The 24,184-nt window shown below is 43.4% G+C and overlaps 1 protein-coding gene across 3 annotated transcripts; it reads left to right on the forward strand.

Moving 5' to 3' along the window:
• Positions 1–282: 282 nt before the first annotated feature.
• kctd15b (potassium channel tetramerization domain containing 15b) lies at positions 283–23,795 on the forward strand (the record flags this gene model as incomplete). Of its 3 annotated transcripts, none has more annotated exons than XM_079246415.1 (5): positions 283–333; positions 3,716–3,891; positions 9,755–9,899; positions 14,707–15,012; positions 23,637–23,795. In XM_079246415.1, 5 exons carry the CDS (start codon positions 283–285, stop codon positions 23,793–23,795), a joined length of 837 nt encoding a protein of 278 aa, XP_079102541.1. The 3 variants fall into 3 exon arrangements, with proteins under 3 accessions (XP_079102541.1, XP_079102543.1, XP_079102542.1); XM_079246417.1 differs by lacking the exon at positions 283–333 and adding an exon at positions 1,299–1,364; XM_079246416.1 differs by lacking the exon at positions 283–333 and having other exon boundaries at positions 3,689–3,891.
• Between the last annotated feature and the right edge of the window lie 389 nt (positions 23,796–24,184).

Here is a 24,184-nt window from a genome sequence, read left to right on the forward strand (position 1 = left end):
GGAGTGAGGAGGAGGAGGAGGAGGAAGAGGAGGAGGGGGGGTTGTTCTGTGCAGATATCTCCATCTAAGCCCTGCGCTATAATTGAAATGGCGCATTTGGCTGCAGGCAGGTTGTGAGGGCGCTTTCTGCAGCAGCATGCATGCATGTCCATAGACGTCATCTGATTTTAATGGCCTGCAGGAAATTTGGCGTTACAACTCCAGACATTAAGGCAAGAGAGAGAAAGAGAGGGAGAGAAAGGGAGAGCGGGGACACGGAGGGGGGGGGGGGGAAATCACCGCATGAAAGATATTGGTTCAAGGATATCTCTTCATTTTAACATATTTTTTTTCTTTTACTGAGACTTTATCAACAAGTTATTCCGCTTTTACTGTATGTTGGCTGAGTGGAGGACCATGGCTGCCCGCCTGGCTTTAAACTTTACATTCAGGCTGGAGATGGAGATGGAAATGGATTCCTAATAGCTGGACTGCCTGGGGAACTATTACATCAGACGAAATGACAATGATTAAAATCTGCTAAATCTAAATCTGAATCTACTGAGCGACTGACACTTGCATGTTGGGTTTCCTGCCCCCCCACCACCTCTAAATCACAACTTCACACCGTTAGGAGCAACGGACTACTTTTTCTCCGTAAAAATTCAAGATAACTTATTATATCTGTGTTGTAATAATTTCAGGAACAGAGGGGTATCACGTTCTCTTCCTTGAGAAAAAATTGCCAAGGCGAGAGAGTGGAGTTGAGCTAATTGTAGCCTAATCCTTGGCCCAGAGGCGCTTGGGCAGCCCGGAGCAAGAATTTTCTTTTTTAGCTCCGCTCTGTTATTTAGAGAAGGATTATTGGCTTTCTTCCTCTCATAACAAACCACAGGGGCAGTTTCATTTAGGCAAAAAGACAGACAAGAGGCAGAAATACGAAGCAGGGATCCCAACAAGAGCGCACATTTTACGCGTGTCCAAATAAGAGCAGAGAAGGGGAAGGAGATCATCTCATCTATGTTCAAGGTAAGGACGCTTCCTGCGCGCTTTAGTACAAAGAAGCTTGGTGAGGACAGGTCGAGTCAGCCTCGCAATAGAGCCTTTAAAGCCACAGAGACTCATCGCAAGCAGTCGACTCCGGCCACAGCCTGTAGTGTCTTTAAAAAAAAGAAAAGAAAAGGCACTTCTGTGTGGGATACGGAGGAAAGACTTGGCGTTTTCCGTGCGGCGGCGTAGGTTCGTGCTGGAGCCGGATGGCAGTGTAGTTTTGACAGAAACTCAGGGGGGGCATTTGGAGAAATTATTCAGGGGGGTTACGCGGACAGCAGCTGGACTGACCGCCGGCGCGGATTTCCTTTGGACTCCCTACGATGTTTGAAACGGTAGGGCGATGATTTCTTCTTCTAAAATCCACTATTTAACGCAAAGTGCGGGATTAGTCCGCGCAGTTTTTTCAAGAAGGTTAGCCGAACAAAACTATGTGGACGACCTCACATAGGACCTCAGCTGTACTACACATCTTCTTCTTCTTCTTTTTTTTTTTTTTTTTTTAAATACCATTTTATCAGACTCTAAGTTCCGCGTTTGGATTTGATTTAACAAGCCAGTGATTTACACGTGTCGAGGTTCTGCTTTTAATTGTACAGCAGGAAAAAGACGCCATGTTGAGTATTTGGTAGATTAAAGGCAGAGCGCAGCCTTGCGATGTTCGTGGGAGTGGGATGTGTCGAACAGTTTATTTTCCAAGCGTGTCTTCTTTTCTTTTAGTTCCTCTTTTCTCTCTTTACGTCTACTGAATGTTTGGGTCATCAGGGTGGTGTGTGTGTGTGTGTGTGTGTCAGTCATTAGGTGGAAGATCAGTTCCGGTGTGTGAGCAAGCCAGAGGTCAACGAGGAGGGGAGGCAGACAGCAGATCTGAGGAGAAAGTTGATGCCTGTGTACCTGCTGTGATTTTGTGGCGGAATTTGTCATGTTTTGTGTGGCTGCTGGTGTGTTTCTCTGCATGTGTGTGTTTCCTCTTGTGTTGCAGGGGGGGCAGATATAAACGAAACAATGACTAAAGCACAGATGTGCTTAGAAGTCTAATAGAATATCTTTGTAAGTTACGGAATAACTAGTCTATTAGTGTCTTTTTGGTTCATTCACGTTCATATATCCATTGTCCATTGCTGAACTGGCTGGGTGTGTTGGTCGGGCACAGAGACACCGGTGGTGGGACAGGCCCGCGTGTGTGTGGCCAAAACTTTCCAGTCTTTCCAAGTTTTCTCGTTCTTTTTTCTTTCTTTCGTTTCCTGGGATTTGAAATGTAATCCTGTCTGCCTATAATCGTATTAAAGGAAAACGATACCTCTTTAAGCAGGGCGACACCATGGGAAAAACCTGCTATACACTCTCACTTTTTGCCCAGTGGCGCTTCCAGAGCCGCAGGGAGGAGCTGGACTTTCAGAATTGTAGTCACAGTTTGGCAAAAAAGGTGTATGCAACACCAACTCCACAACGCTCTGCAAATTGAGTTTTTATTCTATTAAAGACACAAGCTCTATTGAAATATTTGTATGGATGAATGGTCTTTATTTCAGTGAAAAAGCCTGAAGGTATACACTGGAAGATGCAAGTTATATGACCATCAGTCTGTAATCACACGGAAAATATAAAAACAAAGATTATTTTAAAAGAAATCCACACAAAAACCCCCAACCACACTCACAATATTTCCTGCTTGATGACTCATTTTAGTGTGAGTGTGCTTTCTAAGACAGAGCAGGAGCACTGAGGTCACATTAAACTGTGGCCACACTGAGGTTTAGGTGGTTTACCTGCCGCTGCTGGCGAACAAATTACGCACCAGGTTAGCTCTGAACGCCCGTTCTGCGCCTCTTGAGGCAAAACGAAGTCTTATCCACGTGAATTCAAAATATTTTCTGAAACATTTAATCGGTTAATCAAATTCAGCTCTGCTCAGACTTTGGAGTTTTACCTCTACGCCCTCAACAAACCAAAGCCCCAAACCCGGTTTCTGCGCTTTTGTGATGTCATTTGAAACGCTGCTCTCCTGTCTGTGACCCATAAATGCAACAGGACACTTCATGGTCAGGCCAGTCAGTACGGACAGTCCATGCTGCACTCTTTGAACAGACGTTTGGTGCGTTTTTACGCATGTTTGGTGCCAGTAAGCGGCGCATGTGGAGTCACATGACAAGCGATCACCTTAATCTGTTTACTGTGTGTTAAAAAGTATGTGAGTGTGTAGTGGAGGAAAAGTTGCGCCCTCCCCTCCCGCCGCGTTTTCTTTGCTCTTAGATTGGGTGGTTGGTGTGTCTGCGCGCATCACGTCTAACATAAGGCGACCTTTAATTAGAATATTGCAGCAGCAGTTTATTTTATCCCCCTGGAGGCTGACACCTAGCATCTAACCCCAACCCCCCCACCCCACCTCTCTCACTCTCTTTCTCTCTCTCTCTCTCTCTCTCTCTCTCTTTCTATCTGTCTATCTCTCTCCCAGCTCTGTTCTCTAATAAGCATCCTTCTATCCTCGCCTACGGTGTTGCATGAAAAGATGCAAACATGCTTAATTAGAGCGGTGGCAATAATTTCCAGGCTAAATATGCGACCAGACAGACATGGAAGTGATCTGATAGCATTCAGAAAGGATACTATCTGCTTCTCTGAGTAGGATCTTTCTTCCCCCTCCTGTACCCATATTCCCATGGCTTTCCTGTACACTTGCTTTCAGGAGGGAAGAAGCATGTCACGGCTGTCTCTGACCCGGTCCCCGGTCTCTCCTCTGGCCGCTCAGGGGATCCCTCTGCCGGCTCAGCTGACCAAGGCGAACGCTCCGGTGCACATCGATGTCGGGGGCCACATGTACACCAGCAGCCTGGCGACCCTCACCAAATACCCTGACTCAAGGTAAGACGGTTTAGATGTCTCTAAACTGTTCACGCTGTCTTTCTATATTCATTTATTTTATTTATTCATTATTATTTATTAATGATAATAATGATAAAATGTTGACGTTTTGATGATGATTATTATATTAATCTTGTAGCTTTCTTTTTATATGTGAGATTAATCCCAGCCTCATATTGGAATAATTATATGATAATTTCCTGATTATCAGGTAGATTTAAATGACTATTTAAAATAAAAATGTTGGATTTTAACCAGGGAATGAATTATTTCATTATTTGACCGGTGTTTTGTCTGAATTAAGTCTACCTGGATTTGGGATGTTGAGGCTTGTGCCTGACTGGGACAGCTGCTCTGAAACTTTTCTAGTGACATCACTGGGATGTCTTTTTAAACCATGGTCATATTTCCCACCCTCGAAAAAAATCCCCAAGCTTGAAAATGATGTTTTTTTTGTTTACTTTAACGGTGATTATTTTAATTGTTTGGGAACTATCTAGCTTCATCTCCCTCCTCATGGCTGTGATTGAGTGTTCAGCTGCTGTACAGTACGTTTCACATGTTTCCCTGCTGATGACAGTAGCAGTGTTTGTGTGGATTCTCAGCACTACTGCCTGCTTTTCACAGCTCTTTTCTTCTTTGTCTTCCCATTCTTCTTCGTCTTTTTTTTTTTTAACTTTAGTCAGTTCAGGGTGTTGTGAGGAATCCTTGGAGGAAAAACAATGATGTAAATGTCCGAAAGACTGTCATCACAGCTGATCTGGGGCAGCTTCAGATCTGAATGAATCTAATCGGCGTGTTACATATTGACTTTCTTAGGAGCAGCTTTTTCTAGTGGTGGTGTCATTTTTACTGCCACTGTTTGTGCTAAAACACAGTATGTAATCAGTATAATCATTTTTCCACCCCCTTACACCGGCCCACCTCACACTCTCACTTTCATTTGATTGCAACAGAAACTCCAACTATGGATTATGCATCGCAGTGAAACTTTAAAAGGTTCACAGCTGCAACAGTGACTTTCTGTTCTGTGAAATTATGTGCGGACAGGAAAGGGACTTCTTGCTTATGATTATGCTATCGCACTCACAAACATGTTATTAATGCATTTCTACTTATTCTGATTATGTAAGAGTTCCTTCCAGATTGTTTGTCCACTGTTTTTTTTCCCTCCATCTACAAATACATTGGCACCACCACAGGTGGCACAGAAAGCAAACAAAACTATTGCAAAAATATCTACATCCCTTCAGATTGTTTTTCCTCTTATGGTTTAGGGCTCTGCTTTTTTCTCTTTTTTTCCTAAATACACAGTGTCATTCATTACATTATAGCGCCTTGAGTTCTGCATCAGCTGAATCCCATGTGGGCCAAGGTAAACATACGCCAGAAAATCTGCCAAATTGGCTACAGGAAACAATCCATGTAATCCCTTGGTAATAAAATCTTGATATTCATAGAGTCCGCTGACAGGAAATCCCTGACAGCTTTCCCTTTTATACCAGTGTTGCATGTCATGAGAAAAAATGAAGCTCAACCCAGACTAGGGTTTTAATGTTGCTTTCCTAATTAAGATCATGTCCACTGTTTCAGTTTTTCTAGATGTTTTATTCACTGAATTACTTTAAAGGTACAAATTTGCTGTTTGTATTTTTTTACGACTGTTTTCCGTTTTTAATTTTCTTTAAGCTTTGGTTTAGCTTTATTCTTTACAAAGAAGTTATTCAGAGGGGAACATAGGGCGCCGAGCAAATGTAGCACACAGCCATGTCGGAGCATCTAAACAGTGTTTTTACAGTGCGAGCAAAGCCTGGATATCAGTGTGAGTTGGTTGGAGTGCTCTCCTCTCTTTCTCTCTTTTTCACACATGCTCTCTTGCTCTTGCTCTCTCTCTCTCTTTCTATCTGTCTCTTACTGTTTCTTTCTCACTCTGGATCTCACACACACACACACACACACACACACAATGTTTCTCTCACTCTCCCAGCCTCCTCAGCGTACAGCTGCCCTCAGGGCTCCACTTTCCACTGAAGCCAGTGGAAGGAGGGGCCTTTTTGTGTGAATTAGGATAATGGCTGACAGCAGAAAGCAAAACAATTACACTGGCATAACCATGTGTGCTGCATTCAGCCACGTCCGGTTGAGCAGGGGCACACGGGCAAAGCTGAAAACGTGACAAGTGAACGAGCGGGGCTAAAGAGTTTGAAGTCACTGATTACTTTTAATAGATTGGCCCCTAAATAATGCAGCGTGCCAAGAGAAAGTTAGTCTAGTAACTAATGTCTGGTTATTCATCTTCCTCTGTGTGGGCCATATTAAGGGACAGGGGTCATGAAACATTGATGTGCACTCTGTGTAGCTCTCAAAGAGGACAGTCTCAGCAGTCACTTGAACAGAAGCTGAGGAAATTAGGGGGAAATGTTCCAGAGACAAGGGAACTATTTTCAAAGGACCACTGGACATTTTTCTCTGTGAGGACGAGCCTTTTGTGACCACAGATGAAAGATCTGCGCCGGCTCTGTAGTCTGCAACCAGTAGCTCACTTCTGCGCTGGATTAACTGAGAAAGATGCAAAGTAAAAAATAATAAGAAAGGTGGAAATTGCATCTGCAGTGATTTGATAGAATGCAGTTGTTGTTAGGGATGCATGTTATTGGGCAAAGACGGGGCACCGAGACGCACGGAGTGAAAATCAAAAATCAAAAGGTCAATCCCAGAGAGGGTGGAAGTGTTTTGTTATGTTGCTGATTGTATTGACACGTAAATGTGAAAAAGGCATTAGGAGCTAAACCTAACTTGACTGGAAGGTTCTCATCTTATTTTTCCAACAAAAAAAAATGCTGTTGCTTACAGCAGGAGTCAGCAAATCAGAGGCAGGGACAGTAGCAGTCTGCTGGTCAGAAGCCAACGTGGGCAGCCTTTGGTGTGACGCTGACAGGCTCGGCGGAGATCTGAGGCCTTATTTGTCTGACTCTTCGGGAAGCTGCCAGGTGCCTTCGTTAGGTGTCCATTAGCTGTGCCGTTTACATAGAGCATCTTTCTGGTAGAATCAGCGATTACCTGTGTTAGGTCGCCTTTCAGAAACTCCTGAATGCACACAACCCTGGCAGCTCTTCGCCTCTGGCAGCTTCGGATGTGAGGATACTGCCAGATTTTGCCCACTTACTGGCCTCACATGCCACCACTGGGTGGGAGATCTGAGCTGTTCCTGCCCTTGATAACCTCCTACACCCACCACCTCCCTTTTTTCTTTTCTCCCTGACTTTTTCTCTTCGTGTAAGTTTTATATTTCTATTCAACCTTCTTCTCTCCCACTCCATCCGTCTCTGCTTTCTCTTTGTTTCCCTCTCTTCTCTGCTTTTCTTCTGTTTTCAGCTTTTTCTCCAGTCTTTGTCTTTTCCCATCTCCCATCAATCTCTTTTTTTCTGTCCGGCCTTTTTTGTTTGTCTATCTTGTCTCTTAATTTCTCTATGCAAGCACCCCCCCCCCCCCCAGCAGCTCCCACCCTACCCCCACATCTTTTTTTTTTCCTCTTTACCTACCTGTTAATAACAACCCCCTCCCTCCAATTCAGGGATTTAACAGAAAGGGGGAAAATGAGGAGACCAACAGAGAAGAGGGAGAGGGGAGTGAGAAGGGAGTGGAGGAAAGGCAAAGAAAAAGAAAAACAGGCAGCATTTTAATTGCTTTTTAAAAAAGTGGAGATGAAAAACAGAGTTAGCCTGGAGGGGTATGGTGAAATTCTAGCTGGAAGAATTGCAAGACCATATGAGAAAGGAATACCTCGGGCGAAACGAGGAGATGAGTATTGGTTTTTTATAAAGCATTTTGCATCGATTTCCAGAGAGAAAGCGAGTAAGGGAGAGGGATGGAGACAGAGGGAGAGAAAGGAAGAAAGAAAGACAGATATGCAGAGAGAGAGAGAGAGAGAGAGAGAGGGTGAACGAGAGAAAGGATGGCAGAAAAGGGAGGGAGAAGCCTCTTTGCTTCTTCACACAGTCAAGTCAAAGAACAGAGACGGGGCCAATTTGACTTGATAGCTTCAGCATGTTGCGCCGGCACACCAGGGTCAGAAGATACAACCATTAAATACAAGCTTGTTGCAAATTCACTAAAATGAGTTAGTGGGTGAAGTCAGCTGTGCCGTCGGTTCATTGGCATTCCCGCTTGGTTCCCTTCCACCGTCTTGTAATAGAGTTTGACAGTGCCGGTGTTCAGGCGGCGCTGTCTTTGGTCGGTGTGTGTTTGCAAATAGGTTTTATGATTTTCTTTGTCACACAACTTTGTCAGCCAACCTAGAAGCTGTTATTGCGATTTCAATGCTGATTACCTCAAAATGATAATAACAGCAACACAGCAGCCTGCCAAGAGCTGTTTCTCAGCGAGACAGACTGCAAATGTGCGGTGAATTAATAAAAGTGGTTACGTGCTTTATGTTTTTATTCTGGAGTAAATCAGTTGTATGGCTTATTCACGCCACGGAGGACGGCGTGAATGCGTGTTATCAGTCCAAATAACGACGACTGCACATTAAGCATCGGGGGAAGTTTAGCGGTTTGTTCTTAACCTCGCCCTCGATATTTCACAAACACTGAGAAATTATTTTGAATCATCAAAGCTTGGGGTTTGGAAATGAACAAACAGACAAAGTGGAGGAGCTCAGATGTGATTATCAGGCCAGTGAGAAGCGGGGCGGGGGGGGGCACCTGCAGGTAAGCTGTAGGAAACCCACACAGAGACGAAAGGAAATGAATATCTGTCCAAGGGTATCTTGAGGCAAGACGCCAACATGGTGTGATGAAAGATTAAAGATAATGGCAGTTTCCACTCTTTGCCTTGATGAGCCCCCCGTAGCCAACATCCAGAGAGCTCTCAATCTTTCAGCACACCGGTGGAAAGGGTTAACTGTGCGACACTAGGCAGCAACAAGTGTCTTATTAATAATACACCCAAGTTTTGTCAATATTAGGTGAAAACTTGAAAGCCTTTATTTAATGACTTCTTTAAAGTTAATGGTTGTGATTTTAAAAGGGAAATGTTATTTAATATTAAGTCATGTAATTGTTTTATTATCTTTGCCGTGATTTTCTCTTTGATCGTGCAGCAGATCTGCCTCGAAATGAAACCTTAAGACGTACACTTGGATTGGCTGTGCAGCAGGCGTGTTTAATTCAGCCTAAACAGTGTGATGACAGTGGAGCAGCACTGGAGCCTGTGTCACACTTATTTCCAAGGATGCTTCAAAGCATTCAGAAGAATATACTGCTTCTTTACACGGAGTCACTTATTCATCTTATCATCATCAAAGAATCCTGACACTAAATTAGCTGAATTATGTTTTGAGATCTCGTATGAACAAAACGCAGCGCGTGGAGGAGATTATCCAACCATGTACTGCTTTCTGAATTCCTCAAAAATTCATAAGTAGGTTAACCTGTAACAGTAAAATATCTTTTTCCACATGTTCCCCTCACATTAACATGTGGCCTTTCTCCATTTCCTACCTCTGTTTCATTTCCACTCCTCTGACAGATGGGATAATAGAGCTGTAATGCTACATTCATGCCATTAATTTCTGTAAGTACAAGCAGGGAGCGTGTGTGTGTTGTTGTAATCTCTCCGCAGAAGGGACACTTCAAACAAGTCTGGAATAGGGGAACTGTGCCTTAAGCCCCTTGTTTCAACCTGGGATGCTAATGCATTTCAAGCTTAGTGCTAATAAAATTGAAAAATAAATGGAGGGTAATTGTTTCATGCATTTGAAGGGAGCTGGCTCATTCCATTATGTGGTTGTGTTTGTGTGTGCGGCTGCCTGTGTGTGTGTTTGTGTGTTTTGTGTGTGTGTGTGTGTTTCCATTTTCAGAATCAGTCGCCTGTTCAATGGCACAGAGCCCATCGTGTTGGACAGCTTGAAGCAGCACTACTTCATAGATCGGGACGGCGAGATATTCCGCTACATTCTCAGTTTCCTGAGGACCAGCAAATTGCTCCTTCCAGATGACTTCAAGGTATAAAACCCACACCATGACACACACTGTACTCTGCTGATCTGTCTGCACTGTTGACTTCCACTGTTCAAAGAACATCCTGAAAATGCACTCTATGTAGCATAGCCACACTGAGATGTTATATATATAACATAATTGTATTTGTTCATGCTTATCTGTGTTTTCATGGGCTGAATGAAGAAAAAGACCATATATCTGAACAAAGCTCCTAGTTCTTGATATATAATATGCTTTTCTATTTAACACATCAGTTTCCAGTATAACAAGCATGAGCACTAATGAGAAAACTATGGAGACCAAATTAAACATGACTCTGCTGGAGTACACAGTGGTGGAGGGGACAGCTAAATGCTAAGTGGCTAACTGGAGCATGGCCTGATGTTGTGTGCCAGAGCCCTGAGCTGTTGTTTTTCATCCAGAGTAGTTTGTAAAGAGGTGAGTCCAGGTGAAATCCCCTCTACGCCTCCACGTTCTGATGACCAGCTCCAGTGCTGACAAGGTCTCACTCCAAGTCAGGGCCTTGTAGTGAAATAGTAAATCGGTTCTCCTTGTGAACCACTAAATGTGCCCATGCTAGGCTAAATAGGCTGCACACACACACTTGGCTCTTGTTTTAGCATCTAAGCTAGTCAATTCTAAGAATACATGTGCACAGTATGTCATTGTCCCTTATCAATCTAGGGCTTTATGAACCAACTGGAAGCATATGTTTGCAACAACAAAAGAGAGACCGTCAAGTTTGATAGCAAGTAATGTTTTGCATATGTAGATTTCTTATCTGTGCAAGCGAGTTTCCTGTTCTGTTGTTGTATGTAGTGTGACAAATATTGGTGTTTTGCATTTTTTGATATGGTTTATTTTGTGTGTGCACGCACGCACCAGCAGCTACTGAAGCTTAAATACAGAGAATAGTTTAGTAAATTGTACATCTGGAGGAACACTAGAATTTATCAGACTATGTGTTTAGCTGCCCATTTGCCCAACGTTCATCCCATGTAGTTAAGATATTTCTCTTTCTAGCTGCTAAATGCTTAACTGTGGTCACCAGCTTGGATCTAACTGTGTCTGCTTGCTGTTTGCTTCTGGCCAGGAAGCCTATGGTTGGCACATCATAACTTTTTCTCTGAAAACAGCTGACTGCTGTTGCTGAAAATTAGGCTGATGAGAATTGTGAGAGTGAACCCGAATAGTTAAACACAAAACAGCAAGCTGAACGATAGTAAAAATGGCTTCCAGACCAAGAGTTTGGTGATAATTCCTTGTATCATAGTGGATTATATGTTTAATCCACTGTAATATATGTATTTCTGGCACTACAAGGAAATTAGTCCCACTAAACAGTGTACACATTATAAATGGCTTAGTTAGAATGATTATGTACTCTGCCTCCAGCTCCTCGTCAAGGTTTTTTTTTTTTCATTGATACTGCTTCCTAGGTGTATTTTACTTTTTTACTTTTTCTCCACCTTAGCTTGTGTGACCTTTTCATTGGGCTGGCGCTTGTTCATCATTCCCTGCAAGGTAACAAGGCGAGGCAAAGCCACTCAGAGCCGGGGGCAAGCCCTCTGAGCTCCACAGATAGTCAGAACAAGAGCCAAACCTCACACAACAGAACATGACATGAAAGCCCTGCATATTTTGGCAAATGATTGTCTGACTCAGACCCGATTAGTTTTTCCTTTTTGCGTTCATGCCTTCAACCCCATCCTGCTCCCTGTGAAGTCTTGACAGTCCAATCAGGCTCCACGGCTGAAGAGAACCTCATTGTTTCAACTCATTACGACCCGCTCGCGTAAGCCTGTGTGGATCTGCATACCTTTCAATTTGCGTGAAGCCAGAGGAAAAAAAATGCAAATAGTGCGAGGCAGAATTGAGCATGTCCTTATCTGAACACAATCAGGCTTGCCGTCGCCCGAGGCCTGGGTCTGTTCTGCTGCTGGCAGCCACGGCACTGTGTGTTTTGCTAAATCAATGTGAAAGTCTGAGCAGAATAGGAAAAGAATTTTTTTCAGCCTGCATCAGTGGAACAAAATATTCACCATTAATATCCGCCCTTGTCTCATTATTCAAACTACAATTAATCACTAAAGTGTAAGCAATGCTCAGTCATATTGAGTTTAAACCAGTAAGAATTAGTGTTTTTTTTTTTGTTTTTTTTTAAAATCAGGCTCACACTTTTTCACACCCTTCCTGTACGTATGGGAAGGATCTGATGTTTTTGTTTCTTTTTTTGACTGCTTTGCATTCGTGGAGAGTTGCTTAGACTTTTTTTCAGCAGTTTGTTTAATCAACAAGCTGCCATTTCCTGCTCGTGTGGTTTTTTTTTTTTTTACTCGTTTTTGGTCCAAAAACACACGGCAGGTCTTTATTAGTCCTCTAACTCCTACATAGTGACACTTTCCATCATTTTCCTCTCTTTTCTTGTCTTTCACTGTCTCTCCCTCCCCTTGTCCTTCCCTGAAATGTTGCTTTGCCGTGGGGCAGTCAGGTCGGATCATTATTTTGAAGCTCAAACGGGCTGTCTGGACACGGGACTGGGGGATGAATTGTCTCGTAGAGCTGGCAGCAGTAGCAGCAGCTTCAGCAACCAGGACGGAGCTCTTGCCCCCCCCCCCTTCCCCCGTCTGCCTCTCATCCTCACCTTAGTGCTTAGGATTACTCTGTTGTTTTCTGTGCTGCTCAGGATGACTAAAGTGCCTCGCAGACAGACCCCTGTTAAAAACATATCCATCCATGGCTTCAGACCTGTGAAGGCTGAGGAGCTACACTTTGATACAGAGAGCTGCCTGAAGGGGGGCATCTCGCTATGAGTTTTGTCAGCTGCAGCAAGAAGGCCGGAAGAAAAAAAGACATGGAGAAAGGGAGAGAGAAGGGGGGTGGAGGAGACCTCCGCCCTCCTCTTTTGCATTCTAGAACCCTAAATATTAGACCATCAGCTTAAGATGTGTTGCGTCAACACCGCGTCCAGATGGAGCTGTATTTCGGGTGTCGTTCATATGCCTCAGATGAAGGCGCAGTTTAGATGAAGGGGTAAAGCAGTGCGGGAGGTTTTCAAGGCTAAAGAGTCTGACAGAAGCAGCACGCTTAATGAATATGCTGTTTGCTGCCATCCTGTGTTTCTGAGCCCGGCAGTGGTACGAAGAAGGGAAGGGGGGGAAAACTCCTCTTCAGACCAGCAGCAGGATCGAACACCCATAGCCACCAATGATGCCGGCTCATAAATGTCAAATATGATTTAACCAAAACAAATATTCACATTGTCTCATTTTTTATAGATTTTTTTTTAAACTCTGATGTGCATAACTCTCTATCTTTATGGATGAATTAAATGACTAAACAGACGATATGTTTGCTTTAGTTTTGCATGTAAGAAAAAATCCCAGATGACAGTGATGATAGTTCATGACCAATGAATGAATTAAGCTGTCATTCTTCTTTTTTTTTTTTTTTTTTTTTTACTTTAATCGCAACACATATATTAATTACTAATTGTTTAGTAAAAAAAAGATTTGCGGTATTTAGTTGTAACCTAATTAGATCTTGTTCTAATAGGAGCTTAACACTGGGCCACAAGCCCGATTAGCATAAAAATCCCTCCATATGAGGAATACATTAACAACTTCCGTGGCTGATGATTGTCCTCATGTTCACTTGCACATATCTTTCTCTTACCTCCCGTCTGCCTTGAGTAGCGAACCTCCGCCTCTCCGTATTTTCTATGGTAGCGGTGAAGGATGGTGCCATCTGGTCTTCTGGGAAATTAGAGGCAAGAGCGCAGGGGCAAATGGCCCCCAGCAAGCCCTGCCCAGGAGGGAGAGGCAGGCAATCTGCTGCAGACTGTCTGCACACAGGAATGCACAATCCCAGCTCACTGGAGCCATACTGACGGCCTTTCTGGAGTCAGCTCACTAAAAGATGCTAAAGGCTAGCATGGCTCTGCCAAGAGCTACTGTGGAGGAAAGCTGCAGCATGGCTATGCTTTGTTTATTGAGAGCGTTATCCTGCTGGTCGGACGCCATCACTGATCTTAGTTTATTTTTTCTTCTCTGCAGAAGATGTACTTTAACGTCACACCTGATTTGCACCCAGATTAAGTTTCCATGAGAGCAGAAAATTTAACTCTTACGTTGCTGGTTTTATGTCAAAGTATATTGTTTAATGGGACAAACGATGCAGTGCCTTCATTTTTGCTCACTTAGGCCCAATCCTTCCATTCTCCCCTTTTTTATTTTAGGGATTAATAAACTGGAATTATCTAGCCATTGACTGGTCTTTAGTTAAGAGAAAAGGGGTCTTAATTTCATCCCTGTCAAAATGGAGGAGCACGACCAAAGGGAGAAAGGGGATTGGGCAGATTAGGTTTGTTTACTATAGCACTGATATAAAATGACAGGTATACAAACATCTAAATTCTCTCTAAAAGTGGAAAAAATATATAACTTTAAACGGATCGAGCCGTGTAGTCAGGAATCGGTTCTGCTATACATACCTGTGCTGCACAGTTGTTGTTTCACTACTGTTGAAGGGTCAAAGTATACTGATGCAGCCACAAAAGCTCTCTGGGAGTAATTAGAGAAGTGTCTAGCTCAAGGATACTTTATCATTAGTTGCTGTAGGGAAGTCACACACAAATATCCCTTCAACTGACATCTTAATATTGCACAGTACCACATGTGTGCTGGATTTTGTCTCTGTGACCTTGGTGAAGAGATGTAATGTAGCGAAAGACAACGGTGTGTTAGTCACACATATAGCCAAGAGGACTGTAACTCCCCGCTCTCATCTCCGTGCTCATTTGCCTGCACAGGACTTCCACCTGCTGTACGAGGAGGCGCGCTATTACCAGCTGACGCCCATGATCAAGGAGCTGGAGCGCTGGAAGCAGGAGCGGGAGCAACGACGGATGGCACAGCCCTGTGACTGCCTCGTGGTCCGAGTCACGCCCGACCTTGGCGAGAGGATCGCCCTGAGTGGGGAGAAGGTGCTCATAGAAGAGATCTTCCCTGAGACTGGAGATGTTATGTGTAACTCAGTCAATGCTGGCTGGAACCAGGACCCAACGCATGTCATCCGCTTCCCTCTTAATGGCTACTGTAGGCTCAACTCAGTCCAGGTAAAACACCAGAACACACCTCTTTTGTTTTATATGGAGATAAACAGTAAAATGCCAAATCTCTCTGGTTCATTTGATGCTTTTTTTTTTTACATGTAGCAAAAACATTGTCAACTACTGTGTTACCAGCATTTTACGAGTCAGACAGTAAGTCCCCATTATGCCCTGATATGATTTATATATTGTTTCCTAATAAGACTGAGCCAAGTCCAGTTTAGACATTCAGTTTTTTTTTTATCATCACCATGTTAATATGGAAGAATAACTGCATTATGTGAGTAATTTAAAGCTGGATATAAACTTAGAGAAATGCCCTCTTCAGAGAGATTTTTGGATTAAAATTAAACTCAGCAAAACTCAGAGGACCTGGTTGTGGATATGACATCATTTCCTGGAACTTAAAACATAAAGAATAATAAAGAATCTTTAGATAAACTAACAAAAATTTCAACTAATTAGCTTCCTACTAGCAACAAAGCATCAATAGAACAGCAGTGTAGCCTAAAAGTGAGTTTGGGTGTATTTGTGGCTCTGTGTGAGTGTGCAGACCTATTTCTGCTGCAGAACCACATGTGTGCTTATGCATGCTACCTTATGGATCAGCTCTACATGCGTAGACATGAGGCAGGTTTACAGAACATTGTAGAGGCAGGGATAGCACAAATTCACCTGCAAAACCTTTTTTTTTTAAAAAAAAAACAAAAAACCCTTGTGTTGTTCTGCTTCTCAGCTTCTTTGCCTTGCGATGCCGTTTTCTAAATGGAAATGAATCCAAGTGCCTTTATAGTCCATGTACTCATACTGACTGTTACAAATACAAAAGCCTGCACGGTCAGCTGCAGAGGGGACCTGAGAGACCTGAAGATTTGTGAGGATTGCAACATTTACATCACAGAGGTCAAGTGGGTGATTAGATGCACAAACTGGGAATTGCCTTTAACTTGGGTAGTAGTAACTCCTGCTGGTTCAGATAAGTGTAAACACATTTATACAAAGTACATCTTCCTTGTGCAGAAAAACAGGCTAAGCTGCAAACTGTTGCCATGTTTAAAGTTTAACTCTTTTTGCACATTTTAGCTTGATGCTTTAGTTTGGCATCATATTTCTGGTTACATTTGGCTTTTTTTTCTTTTTACTTTTATTCATTCAGTGAATGTTTCTCATGATAAAGTCAACCTTTATTCACCACTACACTTCACTACTTTTATAACACCTTGCTGGCATTTGTAGTGTACATTCAGGGCTTTAATGGGCCGTGGGAAGCTGCACTTTGCTGTCTCTGAATAGCATCTGCTGAAAGAGAAGAGATGCTCTGGTGCAACTGGCATTGTTTGTAACTCTTTTTAAAGCATTTTGAAATAGTAAAATAGGGAAACAACAATGATAGCTTATCTGGAGAGTGTACTGCTGTACAAAATGTGTGTTTTTTTTCTTTTTCTTTTTGTCAAACAATGACCTGAAGGAGGCTCTTCTATTTTGTTGTTATCCCACAAGTACACAGTACTTATATGGATGTAGTATTTGGTATCATCTCAATTACTTTAAAAAAAAAAAAAAGAAAATCTGCCTGTTGAAGGTCAGCAGCCTCCTTTGTTAAAGCCGAGCTAACCCTGCCGTCGAGATGTGAGGAAAACTTCAGAAAACGAGTTTTACAGCTATGTTACCCTGCAAGGTCTGAAAAAGAGAGAATGAGGCGAAACCTAACAGTCTCACACCACAGGCTCAATATAACACACTCGAGCGCCTACAGCCATGAGCAGACTAACACATAGAGGAGCCTTCACCCCTCCAGCACCCTGAGAGAGCCTCTCCCAGGCAGGCTCGTGCGCTCTGACACCTCCAACTCCCCCCCTATTCCTTTTTTTGCCACAGTGAGAGACCACCTCCAGGGAGGTGAGCCGAGCGTGCGGGACAAAGCATGTGTGGACTGCGGCCATGTTTTCCTGCGAAGAAGAAAAAAATGAAGAAGAGGAATGGAAAGGGGGGGGAAATGATATGCATAATTTACGCTTTACTCCTTTTTAAGACACAGCTCCTTTTTAAAAAAGACTCCAATATAACACCGCTCAAGGCGTTTGAAATACACGTATTGCATTTTTTAATACCATACTTACAATTTCTCAAACAGCCTAAACCAGTTTATACTTCTTTTATAGATTTTTAAATGACTTACAATATAATTAATTGGCCACATCAACTAACACAACATTTTCCCACTCTGTTTACCAGTGAGACTGGTTACAGGATGTGAGCTCATCTGACTAACACAACCTGAAAGGAGTCTTTATTGTTTCGGGTTTCTTTAATAGGCTGCCTCTCTGAAGGCGAGGTGAGCTAAAAATCCTGTTTTCAGACAAAATGCCACCAGCAAGAAGAGCTGGATCTTCAAGGTTTCCTGTAAGCAATGCCACCCCCCCCCCCCCCCCCCCCCCCCCCACACACCCCCACACCCCCCTCACCCAACCTTGTCTCACATTATGGCCTTTCTTTGTGTTACTTGTGGTGTCGTCTTCTTTTTGTTTTTTTGTCCATCAGAAGACAAACACTCGTACACACGTATACTGTACATATGTATGCGCGGCAGAGAGGGGGTCCGGCTCATTGAGTCGATGTAGATGAGGACGCGAGGAGCAGATGGAGGTGTTTTTTTTTCTTTTTTGTTGAAAGGGGAGATTTTTCTAAACAAGTTGCTCATTCTGTCCTCTCTCATTGTTGCGTGAAGGTATGAGAAGGTTAGAAAAATAATTCTCGTCTTACCTTGGAGACAATGAGCAACTGATCTGATTTCAGGCCTAGACCCTTACCCAGGGGGATCACACATACACAACCACACCCTGCCCACGGAGGACGATAAGGGAGAAAGTGGACGGGGCTGGGGCGGAGGGTGGGTTATGGTGGGGCAGATGCAATACTGTGAGACTGGGCTCATTTTTGAGAGGTAACAGATGGATGTATGCTATTTCAACATAAACTCCAGTTTATTACAGTATTGAAGCTATGGTGCTGTTGCTGTCTCGCTTCGGCCTTGAAACCGCTAGACCTTGTGATACTCAACATTTCTCACAAAATACACACATTGTGTTTTGTTTTGTTTTTTTGTTTTTTTTATCCCATCATTCACTCCTCTATTTTTATTAGTAAGAAATGTAAAAACTATCTTTGTCCATCAGTCTACAGATATAATAAAATGAAAAAGGCAAGCCATATCATGGTATTTCTTCTAAATGAAACTCCCTTTTGTTCTTTCCTTTTGTATTTATATATGAGAGAGTAAGAATAGCAACTCCGGTGTGGCAGGTGATTCTCCATAATGCAAACCAGCTGCATTGTGATGTAGATCCGGCGCAGAGACACAGAGAGGAGCAGGGGCTCTGAACGGAGGGAAAACATTTAGCCAAACAGTCACAGAGGTGTACACACACATGTCCCAGCACTGGAGCTGAGCCTGCTGCTCCATACATCACCATGATGAAGCACTCAGATCAGACCAGAGCCAATCCGTCCTTCATCAATGTGACAGCGGAACGTGGTCGTGTAGAGGGGCCTCCTGTCCCCCTGCTGCCCGGGCTGGGAACGCAACACGCAGCAACACTCTCTTACATGTCACACTGCCACTCCATCACTCCTGAGCCGGCTGAGAAAAGAGAGCGCGGCCTGTCAGGGAAGACAAGGCCACACAAACACCTCAGCTCCTTTGTGGTCTGAGTGGCAGAATAAGACTTTAACACCGTTCCACTTTAGGGGTCTCTGAACTCCCTGTGTGGCTCAGTTAGAACACAAACATCAGGCTCAGCCGGACGCAGATTAGGGAGTAGTGTAGGGAGGACAAAAACAGGACAGTTTTCCTGCTAACAGCTGTCGGCCGTCGGTGCTGCTGGATGCTGTCCGGCTCGGTCGATGTTTCTGAAACTGACATCTGAAGGAAAAAACAGCTGGAGAAGAAGGATCATTTCATAGTTGGAGGAAAATAATTAAACAAATTCATTCATTCATTCGCTCATTCATTCATTTATTCATTTTCCTCACCACTTAGTCTAATTGTGGGTTGTGGGAAGCTGGAGCCTATCCCAGTAATAACTGGGAGAGAGGCAGGGTACAAACTGGACAGTATGCCAGTCTATCTCAGCAGATTTCATCCGTTTCTGATAACTGAGCATAAAAATGAGAAAACAAGCTTTGTAATGCTGGAAATCAGTGACTTAATTAAACCCTTGATCTTGAACTGGATCATGTTTGAAATATTCTTAGAAAATGTTGTATGAATGGGCTGCACGCTGGCATAGTGGTTGGCACTGTGGCCTTACAGCAAGAAAGTCACTGGTTTGATCCTCAGGTGGGGCGAGGTTTACACAGTGGCCTTTCTGGAGTTTGCATGTTGTGTGGGTTCTCCCACCGTCCAAAGACATTCATGTTAGGTTAAATGGTTACTCTAAATTGCCCAGAAGAATAAATGTGAGGGTGAGTGGTTGTTTGTCTCTGTGTGGCCCCGCGAGGGACTGGCGAGCTGTCCAGGATGTACCCCGCCTTTCACCCCGGGTATAAATGTAAAGCAGCCAAAAGAGGATGATGAAGGTAAACTAACAGTTACATCATAATGTTTGTGTCATAAAGACAAAAAAAGTGACTTAAAGTGAAACAGAAAATGTTACGGGGTGAGTCATGTTGGGAGGGACTGTCATGTGCAAATGTCTCTTTGTTGAGTGACAACTACTTGAAGCTTTGAGGACAAACCCAGAACCAGCACCCAGAACACCTCCCTGTTCAGATCGATATGGATTCGTGTTCCCACCCTTTACTTTTGCTTTGCCACAAAATTGACCTGAACTAAAAGTCAAAATAAACTTTAACCCTTTGGCATTCCAGCGGGTCGAGGTGGGATGCTTTATTCTTGTAAGACTGCAGGGGTGCCGAAAGATTCAAGTGTCCATTTCCAGTGATGAACTCAGTTCTCTCTAAAAGCTCATTTCCTATGAGCACTGTTAGGAAATACTCCACATTCAGTGCAGTTTTTATCGCTTGTAGTCCTGAAAGAGCTATCAGAAAGCTTGGAGGATTACAAAGAGTTTGGAGCTTCACGGCTACTTAATGCCAGATGCTTGTGATAAGCTGACGATGAGATGCAGAGGCTGCACTTCGCGCTCCTCGTCAACACCATGCATTGTTAAATAAAAGCGATGTGTGGCGCCCATCACGTTTCAGCTCGTCATACGTGACAGTTCTGAGACTTGCGCCATGAGGAGCCAGTGTCTTCCAGCTCCTCCTGAGAGGTGCGAGGAGTGTGTGTGTGTGTGTGTGTGTGTGTGCACTCGGGTGGGCATCAATATTAGATCGTGCTCCGGTTTCCAACCCTGAAACTCAACCACTTTGATTTGTACGTTGGCCTCTTTGCTACAACGAGGCTAATATTATCCCATCCTCATCCCCATGGCAACCCCAAGCTGAGTGGCAGCTCTTCCCATCGTAGAATAGCATATGTCCGTTTGAAAGATGTCTGTGTGTGAAGCTGAGAAAATGGTTGATTGTGTTTCAAACACGCAAGGATCACTGGGAATGGAGAGGATGAGGAGCAGCTTTGCTCTCAGGGGCAGAAGTGATGAAGTTCAGAATAGACAGAAGTACCAGCAAACTTTGCTGCAGTGACATCGTTTGCTCCGTTTGATTCTGATTTCTGGTTTTGAGAACAATGATTGTGACATTGTTTGGTTGCTGCAGATCAGGAAGGATGGTTGCCTAAGCAGATGCCACAAGAGGGAAAAGAACAGAAACGTCTGGGCTGTAATTACATTACATGGAAATGATCTTACACAAAAAGAGACTCGACCAGTCAGGCTACTCCCATCTAACTCACCGTTAGGATATTTTCTTATTGTTTTATTCAAGCGAGGCAGGAAAGAAAGCAGAGAAATCTGCATAAGTACAACATAAGCTGAGATCTGAAAGCCTGCGGTCACAAGCATGTAGTGCTGAACTGAACAACCAGACATGTTTGAGCTTTTTAAGAGCCTTTCTTTCTGTTGTCAGCAGGGATTGATTTCAGGACATTGTCCTGTGGACATTGAAAGCTTTTGCTTGGATTCAGCTTAATTATTCCATGTATTGTTTATTCCCCCATGGCACTAATTCACTGTGACAAAACTGAACGGGAAGTTTTTTTAAAATTATTATTATTATTTTATGGCCTCTTATAGTCATTACAGTATCCTTGAGTCAGTTACAACCATCTATAATAATATCCTTAAGTCTTTTGTGTTGCAGTGCATTAATGATAAAAGTGTTTTCAGACTATCTTTATTGATCAGGCTATTCTCCTCTGTGACCAAATTCATTGCTTAACATGACAGAGTCCCACATGTCTTAAGAGATGATGGGGGGGGGGGGAAATGCAATGTGATGCAATGATCAAAGAAGGGTATGTAATATCATTTCCATAATCGTTAGGCTTCTCCGTCGTCTGTCATGGATTTAGGAGTGTTTGATGCTTGGGCAGGTCTCTTAATTAGCCATCTTCACCATCAGCTGTCTGCCGCCCCTTCTGTCTCACAAATTAGAGTTTGTTACCGTATGGCCAGAGGACAAAAAAGGGGAGGGGCCTAACTTTTCCATGCGGTCCTCTCTGCTTACAAGCAGCATCTCTGTACATACTTTCATTTTAATCAGAAGGTGACTGCGCTTTTTTTTTGGGGGGGGGGGCAGGTGTTTCAGGTCAGATCAACAGGTTTTTGTGCGTTTGTTGCATGATGTCCTTGTGAGATTGCATTCGTCCATGTGTCCGAGTCAACTGCTAGTCTTCATAAGGCTGCAGTCCTTTGACTTGGAGGCCCTCACACCCCACTCGGCCTCTGATGGAGCGCGCGCTCTTGTAATTAGAGAGGTCATCCTTCAAGCTTCAAGATTGGTCTACGTGTCAGTGTGCGCACGTGTGCGGGCATCTGAAGAAACCGTTTTATTTTCTGTGAACCTCTCTGGCTCTGTATCTGACAGAAAGGGTTAGCCTTTGGCGAGACCTTTCATTTCCATGCACGGCACGCTACATTAAAAAGAAGGGGGGATAAGTAAATACATGGCACTGCTCTCACTGAGATTTAGATAGATATCCCCTCCACAAAAAAAAAAAAAAAAAAACAGCCTCTCGCATGAATTACAGCAAATGAAGAGAGAAAGCGATGTTGGAGTTCACATGTTTGTATATCTGAGACTATCTCTATTTGGACTAGAGGATGTCAGTGCCCAGACTGGAGGGTTAACATGCCTCCCCATCTCCTGCAGCTCTAACACTTTGTCCTCTCACAGATCTGCCATATCGCCCTCTTTATCCTCATTCCCTGCACGTCACGCTCCCTTTCGCTTACGGACCTCACTTCTTCTCTCACCCCAGCCTCATTACTCAAATTAGGAGCTCCAGTAATCACCACGCTGAGCTCCGCTCAGCTCCTTAACACACCCCACTCACTCTCCGCTTTCTACATCCCTTTGAGCTCATGCCCTCAGTTCAGTGGCCAATCCAGCACCAGCCGCATGAATATTGCAGAGGTGGTGTGATGTCGGGAGTGCCCTCTGGTTTTTATCGCTACATGTGATTGGATGGAGGGGAGGAGGGTTAATGACACATGGTGCATGTTGTGACTGATGAATATCTGAGGAAGTTCAGCACTTTGAAAACTGCTCTTACTTGTTGACTTGCTGGAAGACCGTAAGTTCAGTAACCACCTAAAATTTATATTATCAAAATTAAACTAAGCAAAGAGGAGTCACCACTGACTCCTTTAAATAAATGATGGATATGGAAACGGCTCTGAGAAGACAATTTGATTATTTTCTAAGGTTTGCTTGGTTCTGAGTTTAAAAACCAGTTGGCTCCAGTAGACTAGCATTAAAAAACCATTAACTTAGCTTATAAAAGAAGTCAATAAATCTTTCTCAGAAGTCATTATGGTAAAATTTTCTCAACCTCTTCCTTCTAATCTGTCTGTTTTTCCTTCAACAAGTACAGGCTTCAGATACAGACTGTCCAGCTAAACCCCATTCATCACAATGGGGCTGATTCTGGTTTAAAGTAAAACAAAAGGCAGAGCAGTGACCCAAAAACCACCGTCTGAAAGTGGGACTGTCACCAGTCTAACTGTATCAAAAATCTCCTGTAAAACCTCCTAACAACTACTAGTTAAAACATTGTATACAATAATATGCATAATTATTAAGGTATATTACACATTTATTCAACTAGTTTAATGAAAATTTGTGTCCCAAACTTTATTAGGTTTGTAACTTCTTATAAAGGATGACTGCTGATAAACTGCTCCTGAAGTTTTTGTTCCTGTCTTTTGATAAAAAAACAAAAAATAATGTTTAAAGACACAATGATGGTCGAGATGCGGTTTAAATTCAGCCAGAAAATGTAAAAAAAAAAAACCAAAAAAAGAAGTTGCATTGCTGGCAGTAGTTTTATATTTAACACAGACACATAAGGGTGGTGTCAATTTTTTTATTTGACCTGTAAAAATGGCATAATTTTCTTAAACTGGCATAAAAATGAAACTAGTGTATCTGATTTGTGAGATCAATTTATACCAGTTAATAATAAAATTTCGTTATTAATGCCCCCCTTTCCCGTCTCCTCTATACAGGTACTGGAGCGTCTTTTCCAGAAGGGTTTCAGTGTGGCGGCGTCATGTGGCGGCGGCGTGGACTCGTCCCAGTTCAGCGAGTACGTGTTGTGTCGTGAAGACCGACGGAGTCTCTCCATCAACACGCCCATCAGGATAAAGCAGGAGCCGCTGGACTAGAGCAATGTGGGAGAGTGACTGGCAACGCCCCCAACACCCTGCTACACTCCTTCCATCTTGTGACACCACACCAGCCTACCCCAACCACCTCCTCCTCCACCTCCTCCTCCTCCTCCTCCGTGCCCCAGCAGGACCACAACAATCCTCAACATACCTAAGTATTAGCAGAGGCCTGTTAACCTCGCCCGCTCTGCAGAACTCGAAGGGGAATGTAGAACCAAACAATGAAAAAAACAACAAAAAAAACCCAAATGCAAATGTTTTTGATTTTGTCAAATAATGCCCGAGGAATCTGGGACCGCCATGAAAACAATTTAACTGGATGCAACAGCAGCTCACCATTTATAGCACAGTGGCTGGCTGATTTTCCCACACCTACTTAAAGGTGT

Source organism: Telmatherina bonti, assembly GCF_933228915.1.
Source record: "Telmatherina bonti genome assembly, chromosome: 1".
Lineage (NCBI taxonomy): Eukaryota > Metazoa > Chordata > Actinopteri > Atheriniformes > Telmatherinidae > Telmatherina > Telmatherina bonti.